Source organism: Procambarus clarkii, chromosome 13 (assembly GCF_040958095.1).
Source record: "Procambarus clarkii isolate CNS0578487 chromosome 13, FALCON_Pclarkii_2.0, whole genome shotgun sequence".
Classification (NCBI taxonomy): domain Eukaryota; kingdom Metazoa; phylum Arthropoda; class Malacostraca; order Decapoda; family Cambaridae; genus Procambarus; species Procambarus clarkii.
Window position 1 is genome coordinate 11,283,057 of NC_091162.1, and position 20,828 is coordinate 11,303,884.

Genomic DNA, 20,828 nt, shown 5'->3' on the forward strand with positions numbered 1-20,828 from the left:
GTAGGATCACACTTCAATGGCGGTGTGGTCCAGAGTCCATCCGTTGCAAATGAAACTCCATTACTGTACACCCAAAACTTGCTATTTTTTAACTATTGTTGCCCAAAATGATTTAGCAAAACCAGGTCCCCAGCCCCTGGAGAAAACATAGCTAATTTTCTTTTAGCTTTTTGGCACTGCATTCTGGGGCAATCTGCAGGAAATTTTCCATTATTTTTTAATGCCTTCATAACACACACACCAGGAACAAAAATGGCCCCCATCTACTTGGACTGGTCAGTATGGAGTTGGTGTTGCTGCTTACAGGTCGGTGATAGAGCCAAAGTGTTTGTGGTGCGAGTGGTTGAGCACAATACTTCACTCTGTCCTCGTATCCATTCCAAGTGCTACAGCCAAAGTGGCCAAGCACGTGTGGTTTCAGACATGAGAAAAGTTTGACCTATGTCAAAACTACTCTTTTAGACAAACCAGTTCTGACCAAACCAAACCTAAATAAAATAACATTTATTTTAAGTAATATGCACAAAGCAATGAAAAATCACTTCATTTAAATGCTGGTACAGAGTAGAAATTTGTGGGCTTAAGTTCTTTCCTGATAATTACCTCAAACTACTTCACACATTCCTACCATACAACAGGGCTAAAGTCACACATTCCTACCATACAACAGGTAGAGACATTGTGCGAGGCAGGCGTGTCCCTGGTATGGGGTCCACACCGGCCCGGGAGGCAGGCGTGTCCCTGGTATGGGGTCAGAGTGTCAGTAGTTAATAAATGGAATGCACTAGGCAGTGATGTGGTGGAGGCTGACTCCATACACAGTTTCAAATGTAGATATGATAGAGCCCAGTAGGCTCAGGAATCTGTACACCAGTTGATTGACAGTTGAGAGGCGGGACCAAAGAGCCAAAGCTCAACCCCCGCAAGCACAATTAGGTGAGTACAGGGCTAAAGTCACACATTCCTACCATACAACAGGGCTAAAGTCACACATTCCTACCATACAACAGGGCTAAAGCCACACATTCCTACCATACAACAGGGCTAAAGCCACACATTCCCACCATACAACAGGGCTAAAGCCACACATTCCCACCATACAACAGGGCTAAAGCCACACATTCCCACCATACAACAGGGCTAAAGCCACACATTCCCACCATACAACAGGGCTAAAGCCACACATTCCCACCATACAACAGGGCTAAAGCCACACATTCCCACCATACAACAGGGCTAAAGCCACACATTCCCACCATACAACAGGGCTAAAGCCACACATTCCTACCATACAACAGGGCTAAAGCCACACATTCCTACCATACAACAGGGCTAAAGCCACACATTCCTACCATACAACAGGGCTAAAGCCACACATTCCTACCATACAACAGGGCTAAAGCCACACATTCCTACCATACAACAGGGCTAAAGCCACACATTCCTACCATACAACAGGGCTAAAGCCACACATTCCTACCATACAACAGGGCTAAAGTCACACATTCCTACCATACAACAGGGCTAAAGCCACACATTCCTACCATACAACAGGGCTAAAGCCACACATTCCTACCATACAACAGGGCTAAAGTCACACATTCCTACCATACAACAGGGCTAAAGCCACACATTCCTACCATACAACAGGGCTAAAGTCACACATTCCTACCATACAACAGGGCTAAAGAAGTTATAAACATGTTGGAACTCGGAAACCTACGAACGCTCATTACTCGCCCAGTTCCTGGCCAGACCCAACTGGACAAAGGCACACAGACACCACCCACACTGCCACACTCAACAATAGTGGGTTGGTCCCAGCAATTACAGAAATACAAAAGGCAGGTGTGTAGTGACCCCCACCAAGCCCTCAAGCAAGTTACATACAGTATAGATATAACAAGCAGCTGTGGCCACAGACATAATAGGCTTCAATCTTGGGATGGTTTGCAATACTACAGCTTACACCGTATGCGTGTTTTTTAGTTCCTTTTATTATGTACAAGTACGATAAGTGGTTTTTAAAAGTATTAGGAGGCAAGCGAGACATTGTGCGAGGCAGGCGTGTCCCTGGTAAGGGGTCCACGCCGGCCCGGGAGGCAGGCGTGTCCCTGGTATGGGGTCCACGCCGGCCCGGGAGGCAGGCGTGTCCCTGGTATGGGGTCCACGCCGGCCCGGGAGGCAGGCGTGTCCCTGGTATGGGGTCCACGCCGGCCCGGGAAGCAGGCGTGTCCCTGGTATGGGGTCCACGCCGGCCCGGGAGGCAGGCGTGTCCCTGGTATGGGGTCCACGCCGGCCCGGGAAGCAGGCGTGTCCCTGGTATGGGGTCCACGCCGGCCCGGGAGGCAGGCGTGTCCCTGGTATGGGGTCCACGCCGGCCCGGGAGGCAGGCGTGTCCCTGGTATGGGGTCCACGCCGGCCCGGGAGGCAGGCGTGTCCCTGGTATGGGGTCCACGCCGGCCCGGGAGGCAGGCGTGTCCCTGGTATGGGGTCCACGCCGGCCCGGGAGGCAGGCGTGTCCCTGGTATGGGGTCCACGCCGGCCCGGGAGGCAGGCGTGTCCCTGGTATGGGGTCCACGCCGGCCCGGGAGGCAGGCGTGTCCCTGGTATGGGGTCCACGCCGGCCCGGGAGGCAGGCGTGTCCCTGGTATGGGGTCCACGCCGGCCCGGGAGGCAGGCGTGTCCCTGGTATGGGGTCCACGCCGGCCCGGGAGGCAGGCGTGTCCCTGGTATGGGGTCCACGCCGGCCCAGGAGGCAGGCGTGTCCCTGGTATGGGGTCCACGCTGGCCCGGGAGGCAGGCGTGTCCCTGGTATGGGGTCCACGCCGGCCCGGGAGGCAGGCGTGTCCCTGGTATGGGGTCCACGCCGGCCCGGGAGGCAGGCGTGTCCCTGGTATGGGGTCCACGCCGGCCCGGGAGGCAGGCGTGTCCCTGGTATGGGGTCCACACCGGCCCGGGAGGCAGGCGTGTCCCTGGTATGGGGTCCACACCGGCCCGGGAGGCAGGCGTGTCCCTGGTATGGGGTCCACACCGGCCCGGGAGGCAGGCGTGTCCCTGGTAAGGGGTCCACACCGGCCCGGGAGGCAGGCGTGTCCCTGGTATGGGGTCCACACCGGCCCGGGAGGCAGGCGTGTCCCTGGTAAGGGGTCCACGCCGGCCCGGGAGGTGCTACAAGGACTTAACAAAAGGTGGCACCAAGCCGGGAGACATTGTAGGAGCATACTGGAGCTACGGGGGTGGTGTAGTAGTAACTAGAGCCCCGAGGAGCCTTAAGGAGCCCCGAGGGGCCTTAAGGAGCCCCGAGGAGCCTTAAGGAGCCCCGAGGAGCCCCGCGTGAGGGAGCACACCCACGCCCTCGGCCACCATGCAGCCTGCCCCAACACCTTCACTTTACACCGACCCTCCGCCATATTCCACCACTTCCCTCCCTCAGGCACCACCTAGACACAACAAATGAGGACCAGAGAGAGCAAGAGACGGGTAGAGAGCGGCCTACCATGGTGCCGGGAGTAATATGTGGCCGGGTGTCGTCGCCTCGCTGCCTCGCTCACAACAAACGCCAAAACATCTCCCTTGAAACAAAAATAATCGTCCACTATGTCCACCATGGCAGGCCGAGGAGGATTACGAGTTGTAAATTTATAATTACCATTATGAGTTGGTGTTGACGACACGTGCTGGTCAAATAAGCTGACAAACTAGACACTTAAATAATGTCTGGAATCTTCAAGAAGGTTCCCAATGTGGAATGATCCGCCCGCGGAGGCGTTCTTCTAGGCTCCAGCGACGTCCTTTTACTATATAAAACATCGGCTTTATTGATACAAACAAAGAAAAAAATTTGTTTACAGCATATACTAATTATTTAATAAATATTCTAATTGATATATTTATGTTTTTCTTCGAAGGCAGTTGTCAATACTTATTAGTTTACTAAGAGAGCAAAGGCTAAAGAGATGAGAGTTAACTGGTTCTTGGTGTGAGGCCGCCTGAGTCATCCACTTTTATTTTTTTTATTATACTGAATGTATATACATGCGTCCTTACATTCTTGTTAAGCCACTAGCACGTGTAGCATTTCGGGTAGGTCCTTCATCCTAATTTTTCCCCTAATACGACCCTTCAAATCGTTTAACAACCAGGTACCCATTGACGGCTGGGTGAAAACAGTTAAGGATTGGCGCCCGGTCAATCGAACCCAGGCCAAAGCGCACGCGAAGCGCCGGTCGAGTGTATTACCTCTATGCCACGGGGACTGCTGACCTGAGGGATTTAGAATTCCTGTATATTGTAGACTGGAAGTACAATTTTCCTATTAAAGGTTTTATGATTAACTTATATTTTCACAAAGCCACTAGCACACATAACACTATAACAGTGTAACTCTTCCTTCATAATAAACAAATTAGCAAACTCTAATATGAAGCATAAGTAGGCCAGTCGTATAAGGTATCATGGTAAAGGGGAAGGAAACTATTAGGAGAGAGCGCCAAGTCATTAAGACTATATAACACTGGGAAGGGATCAGGATAAGGACACGGGAGACATCTCCCGTCACGCAGGGTGCAGTCGCACCTCCACAGATCTCCAGTATCATCTTTTGATACTTGAAATGGCTCAAAAGGGCCACCACTTACGGGCTATTCATGCCCGTGCCACCTCTTGGGTGGCTTAATCTTCATCAATCAGGATAAGGACACGGGAGACATCTCCCGTCACGCAGGGTGCAGTCGCACCTCCACAGATCTCCAGTATCAGCTCTTGATACTGGTAATGGCTCAAAAGGGTCACCACTTACGGGCTATTCATGCCCGTGCCACCTTTTGGCTGGCTTAATCTTCATCAATCAATCATCAGGATAAGGATTTGGGACGGGACCAGAGGGGAAAGGAATGGTGCCCAACCATTATAGCCCAACCGGGGATTGAACGCCGACCTGCATGCAGCGAGACCGTCGCTCTACCGTCCTGCCCCACGGGTTGCCTGCCCCAGTGGTTGGGGTGTAGGATGACCTATAATGGCCGCGCAGGGACAGCGAGCCTGCACATAGGCGTATATCCAGGTCCCCACTAGGTCTCACCTTTACCAGGGTAGAACCCACAAAAGTTGCCTAGCTAACTGTTCGAATCCTCCTTGTGGCTCCTACTAATTGTGTCATCGATACATCAGGCTAATGTGATTTCATTGTACGTACTATCCTTGTGGGGTACCTATTTACTGCAAAGTGAATAGAGGCATCAGGTTCTTGGAATAGGCCGGACATAGTGCCGATCCCAAAACCCAAAGATCCAGCTAATCCCAGGCCCATCTCTCTCCAAAGCTGTGCAGCCAAGATGGCTGACAGGGTGGCACTCAACAGACTGGAGTGAAAAATGTCTAAACTGTACCAGGACATGTATGCCTATAGAAGAGGGGCTGGCACAGTGGAATGTATTACAACTCTGTTAGCCCACTTGAATGACAGACCAGGAATGCTGATATTCCTGGACCTCGAGAAAGCCTTTGAACTGGCTAGCGCCCCAGCTATTCTCTGCTGCCTTTTCGACAAAGAGGTCAGAGGCAACCTGCTCTCCTGGACCAAAAACTGTCTCATAAACAGAGAAACAAGAGTAAAACTTCATGGCACAGTCTCTGAGTACAAAAGACATGAAAATGGTACTCTGCAAGGAGGTATTCTCAGCCCTCTTCTCTTCAACTGTTTAATGGAAAGAATAATGAGGTTGAAACTCCCACATCACTGCAGGCTGCTAAACTACGCGGACGACTTTGTCATCATCATAAAAGGAAGGGATGCGGCGCGCCTTGCACCCAAATGCTTAGACTGCATCAGTAAAGAGGCAAAACAGATTGGGATCAAACTCAACCCCACAGAGGCAAAAGCCATGCCCATAAAGATAGTGAAGCCCAACATCCAACTCACAGTACAGGGTCAACCAATTGAATGGTTGGACACCTATCAGTATCTAGAAATAATCCTGGACACACACATGAATTTGAATGCTAAGGTTACTTACCAGAGAGAACTGCTGCCCGGACGGCAATCCTCAGGTAGCTAACCTCCCTCTCTGGAGGAGCCAATCTGCAAGTCCTTCGCACATACTATGTACGGGCAGTCAGATCAGTGATGGACTATGCCGCACCTGCCCTCACAAGCCTATCACAACAACAGTGGAAAAAACTTGAGGTAGCACAAAACAGTGCTATGAGAGCTGCCCTGGGAGCCCCCATGTGGCCGAGACTTGGAACTCCAAGACTGGAAACGGGTTTGCCCTCTTTTCAAAAAAGAATATCACAAGGAACAGCTACGATTATCAGTAAGATAATTGTTTCCCTCGATCCAGTCCCAGTACCACAGGCCTTGGTGGTTGGACTTTGCCAAAACAACGGAAACTCCTGGGCTGCCGGAGTAGGAGAAGTCCTAAAAGAAACTACAAATAAAAAGCATGATTCTTGATATTGGAGGTGATCATCCACACCCAAGCTACACCTATCCCCCCCGTGGGAGGAGCCTACCTTCAGAATAGTAATAGAAAGTCTCCCAATAAAAAAGGCTGCCTATGATCCAACAATCCTAAAGCGCATCATAGAAAAGCAAATGAGCATCATTGCAGTAGCAGGAGCCACCCACATCTTCACAGACGGATCGGTGGACACAAATATGAGAGTGCTGGCGCCGCTGCTCTTTGCACGGACAGCGAACAGGCATATTGGAGACTGGGAGGACCAATATCATCAACCCAAGCTGAGCTGTTTGGGTATGAATGCCATATCAAGGGGGGGTATTAAATATATAAATGAATGGCATCACTCCACATAATGTCTTGTGCTATTTACACGTACACAACTTTGTTCCTAGATGAAAATGCTGATCTGAAACTGATCCTTGACAGATGTAACAGAACCCATGATCACCACACCAGAAATAAATATTTCTTTGATATCCCCAGAGTCAAACTAATTATGTGCAAACACAATGGAAATAAAGGAACCTAGTCTATGGAACTCACTCCCTTACGAATTAAAAAGCTGTCCATCCTATGCCTAATTAAAAAATAAAACCAAAAGTACCTAATTTCATCCTTATAGACTCCTACCTAGTGCTTCAAACACGCACTATATCTTGAGCTACGCGCTCCCACAATATATCTGCCTAAACCATACAACTTTACTGTAATCACTGCTATCATCTTTTTATCATGGTTATGGTCTTAACATGGTCTTAACATAACCATGTTAAACGCAAATTTTACTATAATGTACCTATTAATAGTCCTCAAATTTTGCTTCAATGAACCTACTTATATTTATAAGTTAGAATATTATGTACTCCCACAAACCCAATGTACCTTCTATTATATGCAGTCTCCGTGGTGTAGTGGTAAGTCACTCGCCTGGCGTTCCGCGAGCGCTATGTCATGGGTTCGTATCCTGGCCGGGGAAGATTTACTGGGCGCAATTCCTTAACTGTAGCCTCTGTTTAACGCAACAGTAAAATGTGTACTTGGATGAAAAAACAATTCTTCGCGGTAGGGGATCGTATTCCAGGGACCATAGGATTAAGGACTTGCCCGAAACGCTACGCGTACTAGTGGCTGTACAAGAATGTAACAACTCTTGTATATATCTCAAAAAAAAAAAAAATATATATATATATATATATATATATATATATATATATATATATATATATATATATATATATATGTCGTACCTAGTAGCCAGAACTCACTTCTCAGCCTACTATTCAAGGCCCGATTTGCCTAATAAGCCAAGTTTTCCTGAATTAATATTTTTACTATAGTTTTTTTCTTATGAAATGATAAAGCAACCCTTTTCTCTATGTATGAGGTCAATTTTTTTTTATTGGAGTTAAAATTAACGTAGATATATGACCGAACCTAACCAACCCTACCTAACCTAACCTAACCTATATTTATAGGTAAGGTTAGGTTAGGTAGCCAAAAAAAGCTAGGTTAGGTTAGGTTAGGTAGGTTAGGTAGACGAAAAAACATTAATTCATGAAAACTTGGCTTATTAGGCAAATCGGGCCTTGAATAGTAGGCTGAAAAGTGCGTTCTGGCTATTAGGTACGACATATATATATATATATATATATATATATATATATATATATATATATATATATATATATATATATATATAAATAAAAATATTAATCAAGTCCGGGGAGCCTTGTGGGGCAGCCGTGTACACTCACGCGTCGCCTTTTACCACCACCATATTCATTTGTTTGGTTCTCGCGGTGCAGTGGTCAAGCACTCACCTGGCGCTTCGCGAGCACTTAGGCCTGAGTTCGTATCCTGCTGGCCGGGGAGGATTGATTAGGCGCCAATTCTTAACTGTAGCCTCTGTTCACCCAGCAGTGAATGGGTACCTTTATTTATTTATTTATTTATTTATATGCAAGAAGGTACATTGGGTTTATGACAGTACAAAGTATTGATGATTTTATATATGTGTAAAGCCACTAACACGTATAGCGTTTTGGGCAGGTCCTTAATCTAACAGATAACTTGAAGTAGGTAATTTGTAGCAAAATTGGAAGAATGTTAAGAGGTACATTGTAAGAACATTTGAACAAATTAATAGGTGCATTGTAGTAAAATTTGAGGATTATCAACAGGTACATTGTAGCATATTTTGAGGATTATTTCTAGGTACATTGTAGTAAAATTTGCGTTCAATATAACAACCATGATATAAGATGATGGCAGTGATTATAATGGTATAGTTGTATGGTATAGGCACATATATTGGGGAAGTGGGGAGTACAGGATACAGTGCCACTCGTTGTTAAATTCAAATGTTTATTCAGGTAAAAGTACATCCATAGAAGATGAGTTACAAACATAATGTTGAATCTATAGATAGAGCTAGTACATACCACTAATACTAAAAAGCCACTAATAACCTAAAAGCCACTAATACGCACAGCGTTTCGGACAAGGTGATTTGATTTGATTTGATTTGATTTGATTTCAAATGATTTGGCTAGTCGTTTTCCGGGGAAAATTAGGATTGCGGACCTGCCCGATAGGCTGTGTGTTAGTGGCTGTGCAACAACTCTTAGAAACAAAATGAAATAAATACAAAATATTTAATATAGAAGGTCCCCGTAGCACAGTTGGGTTAGTTTTCGACGCATAATCGAAAATTCCGGGTTCGAATCTCTGGCGGGACAGAAATCAAATCAAAATCAAAATCAAATCAAATTTTTATTTATGTAAGGTACATACATACAAGAGATTTTACAAAGAGTGGTTGACTTATAGATAGAGCTAGTACATACAATGCCTAAAGCCACTATTACGCAAAGCGTTTCGGGCAGGAAAAACACTAAAGACTAAAACTTAATACTAATTGAGATTAAAGTATAAAATGTGTTGAGAACAAATAAAAAAAGAGATAAAAAAGGGGGGAACATGGCTGAAAAAGCAGCACAAATACAATTCGGTCGACAAACAGCGTCATTTAAAAAAAAACATACATGGGTTGACAATAGAGGGATAAGGTAGGTTACAGGGAATTTATTAGGTATAGCTTCGTTTTTATCTTAAACTGGTTGAGAGAGGTACAGTCTTTAACATGGTTGGGAAGGTCATTCCACATTCTGGGTCCCTTGATTTGTAGAGCATTTCTAGTTTGATTAAGTCGTACTCTAGGAATATCAAAATTGTATTTATTTCTGGTGTGGTGCTCATGGGTTCTGTTACAACCTTCTATGAAGCTTTTGAGATCAGGATTGGCATTATAGTTCAGCGTTTTATATATGTATAATACACATGAGAGAATGAGCAGTGACTTAATGTCTAACATTCAGAGATTTGAGTAAGGGTACCGAGTGATGTCTGGGGCCAGAGTTGGATATTGTCCTAATAGCAGCTTTGTGTTAAGTAATTAGAGAACGTAAATGATTTTGGGTAGTAGAACCCCAAGCACAAATACCATAGTTGAGATATGGATAGATGAGGGAGTAATAGAGAGTCACCAGGGCAGGGCGGGGTACATAATATCTGATCTTTGAAAGAATGCCAACAGTTTTTGAAGCTTTTTTTGATATATTTAGAATGTGTCCCTGGAAATTCAGCTTGTGGTCAATGAGAATGCCAAGGAATTTGCCATCTAATTTGTTACAAATTTGGGTATTGTTTATTTTGAGATTTATTTGATTAGAGGATTTATTGCCAAACAGAATATAGAAAGTTTTGTCAATGTTAAGGGTGAGTTTGTTGGGAGTTAGCCAAAGATGGACTTTATTTAGCTCAGTATTTACTGTGGCATTTAGAGCAAGGGGGTCAGGACTGGAGTAAATGAAGGTCGTGTCGTCAGCAAATAGAATTGGTTTGAGGTGTTGGGAGGCATTTGGAAGGTCATTAATGTAGATGAAAAAGAGGAGAGGGCCAAGTATGCTGACCTGAGGAACACCAATGTTGATGGGTAGGGTGGGAGAAATTGAATTATTCACAGAAACATACTGGAGCCTGTCAGTAAGGTAAGACTGAAGGTATTGCAGGGAGTGACCTCTGACTCCATAATGATGTAATATAAGAAGAAGGTTTTGGTGGTTGACAGTGTCAAAAGCCTTACGCAGGTCCACAAATAACCCAACAGGGAACTCATTTTTATCAAGAGCTGTATGAATCAAGTTAATCATACTAATAAGTTCATCGTTAGTGATTTTTTTTGGGTCTGAAGCCATATTGGCAAGAGCTAAGTATATTGTGTTTGGCTAGATATGAGTAAAGCTGCTTGTAGATTAGTTTTTCAAAATTTTTTGACAAGTTAGGCAGGATTGATATAGGTTTGTAGTTGGGTTGGGCACATTTCCTTTCATCTAATGCTTCTGTTCACCTAGCAGTCAGTAGGCACTCAGGAGTTAGTCAGCTTGTTGTGGGGTTGCATCCTGGATGGGGTCAGTAATTAGGCCTTGGGGGGGGGGAGACCTCGATATAAGCCTAACGTGTATGAATGCACTCTGGCTTCCTGTCCCTCGACACAATGAATTAAATTTTAAGAGTATATATATTACTAAAAATTATATATTACTAATATATATTATATATTACTGTCATATTTTTCATCACGTCTTAATTTTCGTGTTTTACACACATTTTACTAAATATATATATTACTATTATATTAAAATTTATATTACTAAAAGAACGCCCAAGCCGCCGTGAGTATATAATAATTGGAAAAGCTCTTTTGATCATTTCCATTTTAAAATAACCAAAATAAATTATAAAATATTTTAATATAGATATGCAGCAAAATATCATCCGGAGGTCTTTGCTATGATTCAAACTATTTTATGTAATTATTGTAATTATTGTGTTTGCTGCTTTTAGCAAAACAATATGAAATAACTTGAATTACAACATAACTGCCTTCCATCACAAGGAAACTGTACAAATTAATAAACATCAAGTTATATATTTTTCATCGGCATAAGTATTTTCGAATTGTATAACTGAAAAGTTTTATAATTTCCCTCTGAAAATATACAATAGTTGGCAAGACCCGTGAAGCGGTACGTTTTCTTTGGTGACTAAAATTGACATTTTGGCAACGAAAACGCGGCTAAGTGTAGAGCTGCGGCCGATCATTCTAGACGTGTCCCTCAAGATAAACATAATCTCCTCACGTATCTAGTGCCATTTTCTAGCTTGCAACGTTACCGTGAAGAACAACAAGGTGCAGAGGTCAAGTGTATATCATAAGCACGATGCTTGACAAGTACGATCAGGAGAATGTTGAGGAGTTAGGTCCGGAGGAGAAGAGCGGCGAGAGTAACCCCGAGCAAGGAGGCTATGATGGTCCGGCTGGTATGCAGGTGGACGGTATTATAGAGACCAAGTGGACCGAGGTGGCCACCAGCTTCGATGACATGAACCTCAGAGAGCCGCTCTTGCGAGGTATTTATGCCTATGGGTTCGAGAAGCCTTCAGCTATCCAGCAGCGCGCTATTTTGCCGTGCATTAAGGGTCATGATGTCATCGCCCAAGCTCAGTCTGGCACGGGGAAAACTGCCACCTTCTCCATTTCTATCCTGGAGAGGATTGACCCAAAGTCCAACGACACACAGGCTCTCATCCTGGCCCCCACGCGAGAGCTGGCCCAGCAGATACAGAAGGTGGTGCTGGCTCTGGGCGACTACATGGACGTCAGCTGTCACGCCTGTATCGGCGGCACTAACCTGAGGGAAGATATGCGGCGCCTGGAGAAGGGTGTTCAGATTATCGTCGGCACCCCAGGTAGAGTCTACGACATGATCAACCGTCGAGTCCTCAACCCCAACCACATCATGGTGTTCGTGCTGGACGAGGCCGATGAAATGCTCTCCCGCGGGTTCAAGGACCAGATTTATGACGTGTTCCGGTACCTGCCCGCCGACGTGCAGGTGGTGTTGCTCTCCGCTACCATGCCTCCTGACGTGATGGATGTTACCACCAAGTTCATGCGAGACCCCGTCACCATCTTGGTCCAGAGGGAGGAGCTCACTCTTGAGGGCATCAAGCAGTTCTTCGTTAATGTGGAGAAGGAAGAGTGGAAGCTGGACACCCTCTCTGACCTGTACGAGACCCTGACCATCACTCAGGCGGTGATCTTCTGCAACACCCGCAGGAAGGTGGACTGGCTGACGGACCAGATGCAACACAGGGACTTCACCGTGTCAGCCATGCACGGCGACATGGACCAAAAGGAGCGGGACGTGATCATGCGGGAGTTCCGCTCCGGGTCATCTCGCGTGCTCATCACTACGGACCTGCTGGCGCGAGGTATTGACGTGCAGCAGGTGTCTCTGGTCATCAACTACGATCTGCCCACCAACAGGGAGAGTTACATCCATAGGATAGGTCGAGGTGGACGCTTCGGCCGGAAGGGTGTTGCTATTAACTTCGTGACTGCTGATGACTCGAGAACTCTGATGGATATTGAAGACTACTACCGCACCTCCATTGAAGAGATGCCTATGAATGTAGCCGACTTGATTTAATCCAAGGTATGTTAGTGACATTGAGTCCCCCAGTCAACCAAGGCCACCTATAACGAAGGCAGTAGACCACGTGTTTTATTTATTTTTAATTTATTTATATAAAGAGTTCTTACATTGTTGTACAGCCAATAGCACGCGTAGTTTTTCGGGCAAGTCCTTAATATTAATTTTCACACACAATCCCCAGGAAGCAGCCCGTAGCAGCTGTCAAGCTCCCAGGTACCCCTTTAATGCTAGTTGAACAGTCCGTCATGTGAGGCTTGAGGGCGTGTGGATGGTCATTCTGTTAAGGCTGTGAAATCTTTGATGATCCATTGCAACTGTACTGCATGCCTAAGGTATGGACAAGTGATAAAGATGAATTTTAAGACGTCTTGACGGGTGAGCCCAGTGACCTTAGGCTGCAGTAAATTCTTGTAACCTTTTGTTTTACATTTGTGATGGACAAAAATTATATACCTATATATATGTATATTTATATGTACACGTATATGTGTGTGAATAACGAAAATAAACACGTGATGAAAAATTTGAGTGTTAGACCACGAAGGAAGGATTAAGACAGGAATTTCCTTAATTAAATTAAGGAAATTCCTGTCTTAATCCTTTCCTTGTGGCCTCACACACACACACACACAATATTATGTATATATAATATATATAATATATATATTATATATACATAAATATATAATATAAATATATATATATATATATAAATATATAAATATATATATCAATATATATTATATAATATAAATATATATTATATGTATAATTATATATATATTATATATATATTATAAATATATATATAAATATATATTATATATATATATATATATATATATATATATATATATATATATATATATATATATATATATATATATATATATATATATATTATAAGGCTTTGTAACTATGGATATTGTTTATTCAAATTATGAAATGTGAAAGTTAATTACTATTCAATAGTATTTATACTTAAATGACCAAATGTATGCTGACTATTATATAAACAAGTATATTGGAGATATTGTTACCAAATATAAAATTATTTTTATTTTTTCAATAAAACTAAACATAAACGTGTATTATTTATCCATATCATATAACATGACAATATTATAATTAAGTACACACAATTTTATATATATATATATATATATGCAACAATGATCACAAAAACACTGATCCAAGTATGCAGAATAACCACATATGAAAAATAGAAAATGCTTAACGCGTTTTCGGCTAATTCGCCTTCATCAGAGCAAAGTAGAATCCAAAGTAGATTCTACTTTGCTCTGATGAAGGCGAATTAGCCGAAAACGCGTTAAGCATTTTCTATTTTTCATATGTGGTTATTCTGCATATATATATATATATATATATATATATATATATATATATATATATATATATATATATATATATATATATATATATATATATATATATAGGGGGGTACCACCACTGGTGTAATTATAGGGACCCACAGCCTCAGAGAAGGGAACACAGAGCACTCAGGGAAAAACTTGACATTTAACTCTGAATACGAAAGAGTGTTCACTTCTCCTACCACCCCCTTTTTTTTTTTTATTATGATGTACACTTTATTATGCAAGGTTATACAGTTACATATCTGATTTTATACAAAAAATGAACATTAAGAGGACACAAGAAAAAGTTCGCTTCCTAGAGGCTGTAGATTTCCTCGAACTCCTCCGACGCCGGGCAGGAACCGAGGATGCAGCGAGCATTTCCCCTCTGGATCGCGACACTGAGGCGCTGAGAGGCGCTGAATCCCAGCAAACACAGAACGTTTGTGGACGTTTTTAAATGGTTCCACAAAGGTAATACTGTAACTTTTGACATAAATACGTATATCTGATGTTCTTAAAACCAAAGGATATAACTAAAAACATATATTCTTGAGACACAGTTTTTTAAGATTTATGTAAAAATTTAAAAATAATAGTGAATGCTATGGTATTATAATGTTTTCATGCTTTATATTTAAGAATAAATAATTTTCAGTCAACATTTAGTTTTTTTTGTTTACTTTCTGTAAAGCTATCCAATTTACGTTCTTATAACATAAATATAACATTTATATGACGTCAGTATAACGTTATTTACACGACATCATTACGTTATTATGATGTTATATTAACGTATAATTCCTGTGTGAAAACCAGAATATATATTGAACTTTATGTTTTAAACCTTGTAAAGTTATCATAAAACTTGGAATAAGACGGTAAGCATGCTTTACTTATGAAAATATACAAACAAATCAACAAAAACATTTTAACATAAAAAACATAAACATAACATAAATTAATTGCATGCATGGGAGTTAACTGGAACTCTGTAATATTGCATACATGAACCTTAAGGTACAAACCCAGTGTATTTACTCATGCAGTTCTTTCCTAAATCTAAATTTTTCCAATTTTTACACTTTGTTTCGAGTTCTGTCTTGTGTTGCTACTTTTAATACCCCATTAATGTCCCCTTTGTTATGTCCATTCATCCCATTGTGCACCTCTACCATATGTCACTCCTAATTCTTTGCTTTTCTAGAGAATGTAATATAAGCTTTGACAATCTTTCTTCATATGACAGGTTAACAGGTAGAACAAAGATTACCATTTATATATGGATAACTATTATAAGTCGGTTTGAATGAGTGAATTGCTGCTTGAAGATAGGTATATACACCTGCGGTACTATCAGATTGCATCGTGGTGAGCCTAAAACCCTTCAGATCCAAGCAAAGGGTAAAATGCCAGCAGATACAATTGCGAACACATTGATACCAAAATGAAAGACATATGACGAGAATTGAGGTAACCAAAGTGAAAAGAGTGTTCACATTACATTGCACTAGAGTGCTCCCGGGTTACTTTCTCTCACTTTCTCTGTTTTGTGCGGATGGTACACCTTGCTTTTGGAGTTTATATGCATTTAAACCTGTAGATAATTCTATTGCTAACACATTGATACCAAAATAAAAGACCTAGGATGACAATTGGGGTGACCAAAATGAAAAGAGTGTATACATTTTATCGCTCTTGTGCGCTCCCTGGTAACACACTCTCGCTTACTCTGTTTGTTGCGGATGGTAAGCCGGGCTTTTGGAGTTTATATGCCTTTAGTCCTGTAGAGAATTCTATTGCGAACACATTGATGCCAAATTGAAAAAACTAGGATGAGAATTGAGGTAACAAAGTTGAAAAGGGTATACACTTTTCAGTATTATCACGCTCTCTAATGTAATGAGAGTTGCCTGAGGGTGGCTCAGCTTTCTTTTTCTGGTACCCTTGGCCTACATTCATCTTGTCGGCGGGTGGAGCGCGCTGCTGTCTTTGACATTATATGCACATAGTTCTGTTGGGAATTCTATTGCGAACGCATTGATACCAAAATGAAAGACATAGGACGAGAATTAAGGTGACAAAGTTGAAAAGAGTATACACTTTTCAGTATTTCCGCACACTACCAGGGAATGTCCAAACAAAAATGGAGAGAGTGGAGGGGTAACTTGCCCAAAACGCGAAAGTGTTTGGGGAGATTAACTTTCGTTCAATACTATTATGCAAAAGGAGCCACACATCTATGGTTCATCCAATAAAATCAGCAGACTTCTAGATGTTACTACTGCTCGGCTTAGACTCGGTTACAAGTATTTCTGGGAATTCTCATTATCTGCCGATGTAGACCTGACCAAATGTTAACTGTCAACAAAATTATTTGCACACCCCTTCGTCACTATGTGATAGTGAATTCAGAGACAATTCTATAACCAATGTACCAACGATGTGTCAATATTTCATTCAAAATGATCTGGTACCAGAAATTTTAGCCAAATATCCCCAGTTTGCTAACTGTAAGTAGTAACTAAGTGATTGTAACCTATCCACCGCTGCCCACTGGATGGGGAGCGGTGTGCAGGACAAACATATCAATTGTGACACTAGCTCTCCACATATGTCAGTTGCTTAATTTAGAAACTGTACTTGTGATCGATCTCGAACCTATTGTTGATGTGACGACTTATACTGAATTTTGTAACTAGCTCATCAAGATTGTAACTTGCTTAGCTAAATGAATTGTTGGGTTCAGTCCCTGAGCCCATTATGTGCCTCTGCAACCCTTTCCACTACCGCCCACAAGATGGGTATGGGGTGCATAATAAATGAACTAAACTAACTTTAAGGCATCCTGAAAGAAAGCTTGGAGGGCTTGAAAAATTGCAGAACGAAGCCTTGAGGATAATCCTTGGGTGCCTTCGTACCACAAAGATACTTAATATGAGAAAGGAACTTAATATTCCGAGCGTTGTTTATCGTGTTACTGAAAATAACTGTCAAATTGGTATAAAAATGCTTAGGCTAGCTCATCCTAACCCTTGCACAGAAGCCCTCCAGAATTTCTTTATTGAATGTAAACATTGTTTCAAATAGATAAATAAAATTGGAACTGAACTCAGAAAGTATCAGATTTATAATTTGTACCAAGAGAGACAACAATAGCACTTTCCTGCACTGTAGGAAATTACACCCTTTTCAATTTTAATCCCTCCCTTTCCATCAAAGGAGCAAATTAGAGATCAGTCCCAGCTTTGTCTTGAGGCAAAGCTCAACGTCTTAAGCCATATTGATGCTCTGTCCACAGAGCATTCTCTCTCTCAAATCATATACACTGAAGGTTTCCTACAGCGCCCAACGGGTGCAGCTGGAAGTGCAGTTGTCCTGGCAATAGGATATGACTTATATTTTGAGTGGGGAGTCCGTATAAACAACTGGGCCTCTACCCTTCAGACTGAACTATTTGCCTTGCTCCTTGCACTGAAATGTGTACAAGTATCCAAACTTGATACATTAGTTGTAAGTGACTCTTTATCATCCTTAATTGCTCTCAACTCTTTAAGACATAACTGTAACATGCTTGTGTCTGAAGCTAGACACAAATACAATAACAACTTGAGGAACCTTATCATAAACAATAATCTCAACAAAAATCACATAGTTCTCAGAGGTGATTTCAATATTGACCTAGGGCTACAAAATAACCCTCAAGTAGACTGTTTCCTCAACAGCATGAATTCCTGTATGCTCATCCCCGCAATCACCAGGCCCACCCGAGTCACTCAAACATCTGCGACTACCCTGGATCACTGATGGACCAACATAACAGCTCCTCTTACATCAAGTATAATCACTGACAGAACAACTGACCACTATCCTACCTTCCTTGTAGCGAACATGGCCATAACACCACCAGGTAACAAGAAAATTACCTTTAGGTTACAATGTGAAGCGGCAATAGGCAATCTCACAAATGCCCTCCACAATGTAAACTGGGAATCTAAATTTATCAATACACAGGATAATAATTCGTTAACTAGCCTCTTTCCAAAATTTAAAGCCTTTACAATACTTATTGTCCTCTCCTCACCAAGCAAGTAACTGGCAAAAAGGTTAAATAATCCCTGGCTCACTAATGGCATACTTAAAGCAATCGACAAGAAACATGAATATGAAAAAAAACTTAGGATTGGCCTAGTTGGAAAAGAAGTAGTTAAGAGGTATTCATCAGTGCTTACCAGTATAATAAGAGCAAAGCGTTCCTATTACGAGAATAGATTCAAAGAAGCAAAAGGCAACATAAAAAGCACATGGAGAGCCATCTCTACCATCCTAGGAGCTAAACAACATTCACATAATAAGATAAAAATCTCCAAGGATGGTTATACACCTGCAACAGATCTTGAAACAGCAACTGAATTTAATAGCTTCTTTTCATCGTTTGGTGCTCACCTTGCCCGAAAAATCCCAGAGACTCAGACATATGTTACCACATATCTTTCACGCAGCTATCCAAACTCTCTTCTCCTCTCTCCGGTCAGCCCTACAGATGTTGTGTCCATCATTCACTCGCTAAAAACCAAAGCTGGGAACATTAGTGAAATACCATCGATGGTACACAGGCGTGCCTCCCATGCCCTTGCACCATCCATAGCACTGCTGTTCAACAAATCCCTAGAGTGTCATACCTTCCCTGATATCCTTAAAAAAGCAAGAGTAACGCCAGTTCATAAAGGAGGTAACACGGCAGACATAAATAATTACAGACCCATATCGAATCTACCTATATTATCAAAATTATTTTTTTTTTTTTTACAAACAGCTCTACTCCAATCTTGTAAAATTCAATATACTAAGTCCCTGTCAGTTTGGCTTCCGCTCCCAAAAGAGTACCAATGATGCTATTGTTAGTCTGCTTGACTTAATCTTCTCAGCCCTTGACAAAAGTGAGTTTCCAATTGAACTCTTCATCGGCCTGAGAAAGGCCTTTGATACTGTTAACCATAACTACCTCTTACTTAAATTCCACCATTATGGAATCCGTGGCCTTGCCCTAAACTATATCCGATCCTATCTTAGTAACAGACACCAATATGAAGCCATCAATGATATAACCTCTCCCACTCTACCACTTAATTACCGTAAAGGTGCCACAGAGCAGCATCCTAGGACCCTCCTGTTTCTTATATACATCAATGATCTCCCTAATGTCTCTAACATACTTAAACCTATATTGTTGGCTGATGATACTACTCATCTACTCTGACCCCAACCCACTCCTGTTAAATAATGTTGTAAACAATTAATTAAAAAAAGTCTACTTGTGGATGTCAACCAACAAACCTCACACAAAACATAGAAAAGACCTACTATATCTTATTTGGAAACAAATCAACAAATGCAATTCAGCTTCAGATAGATAATGTAAACATTAGCAATAAAAATGATGGAAAGTTTCTTAGCCTATACTTAGACAAGAGACTCAACTTCCGCACCCATATACAACACATAACTAAAAAGGTTTCTAAAACAGTTGGTATACTGTTTAAGATCAGATATTATGTACCCTACTCTGCTCTCCTCTCACTCTATTATGCACTTATCTATCCCTATCATTCTTATGGCGTTTGTGCTTGGGGTTCAACCTCTGCAAACTACCTCAAGCCCATCATCATCCAGTAAAAATCTGCTATCAGGACAATAACTAACTCTACCTTCAGACAACACACAGCTCCCTTGTTCAAATCCTTAAACATGCTAAACAAATTCACTCCATACATTCTCCTGTGTAAATTACGTTTATAAAGCCCTTTTTCTAACTGCAAACCCTGTTCTGAAACTCTTCCTGGACAGATGTAATAGAACACATGGCCACGTCCCCACCAGACATAAATATCTCTTTGATATCCCCAGAGTCAAACTTAATCTATGTAAACACTCTATGTAAATAAAGGGACCTAGTCTATGGAACTCACTCCCTTATAATGATTTGAAAAGCTGTCCAACTTCTGCCATATTCAAAAATAAAACCAAAAAGTACCTGTAGTACTTTTTAAGTACGAGGGAGTAATGCGCAAAGCGTCCCTCACCTGTGACGTCACAGCGTCACCTGACGCCATATCAACACATCGGCCATTTTGTCGTCAGTTCAGTCATGGCGAGGACCAACCCTTCATGCAAACTGCACCTACTATCAAGAAGAAGAAGATTTTGTGTTCCACCGATAGTATTATCGTAAGTAAGCACTTATATTTTATATTTTATTAAATTAATTGATTCTATTTTTCTGTAATAAAGGTCCAAAGGGTTGTTAAGGAACAAGGGTGTAGCGATACCGACGCTCAGTGCGCTCAACTCACACCAAAGTATCACCTGTGTAGCTTCTGTAATTAGTGTTAATTAGTTATGCTATAAGATAATGAAGCGAGTAT

The 20,828-nt window shown here is 42.0% G+C and overlaps 2 protein-coding genes across 3 annotated transcripts in view; one reads left to right on the forward strand and one right to left on the reverse strand.

Moving 5' to 3' along the window:
- Nucleotides 1-3,775, reverse strand: part of LOC123757298 (chaperonin containing TCP1 subunit 2) — a 54,334-nt gene extending 50,559 nt beyond the window's left edge. Inside the window, exon 1 of one of the 2 annotated variants that reach the window (XM_045740857.2) lies at nucleotides 3,653-3,775. In XM_045740857.2, coding sequence (XP_045596813.1) covers nucleotides 3,653-3,655 — 3 coding nt within the window. In that variant the 5' untranslated portion in view covers nucleotides 3,656-3,775. The other variant, XM_045740856.2, reaches the window with a different exon arrangement.
- Nucleotides 3,776-11,613: 7,838 nt separating this feature from the next.
- On the forward strand, nucleotides 11,614-13,643 carry LOC123757297 (eukaryotic initiation factor 4A-I). The gene is made up of 2 exons (XM_045740855.2): nucleotides 11,614-13,027; nucleotides 13,209-13,643. Exon 1 carries the CDS (start codon nucleotides 11,750-11,752, stop codon nucleotides 13,019-13,021), a length of 1,272 nt encoding a protein of 423 aa, XP_045596811.1. The 5' UTR covers nucleotides 11,614-11,749; the 3' UTR covers nucleotides 13,022-13,027; nucleotides 13,209-13,643.
- The last annotated feature ends 7,185 nt before the right edge of the window (nucleotides 13,644-20,828 follow it).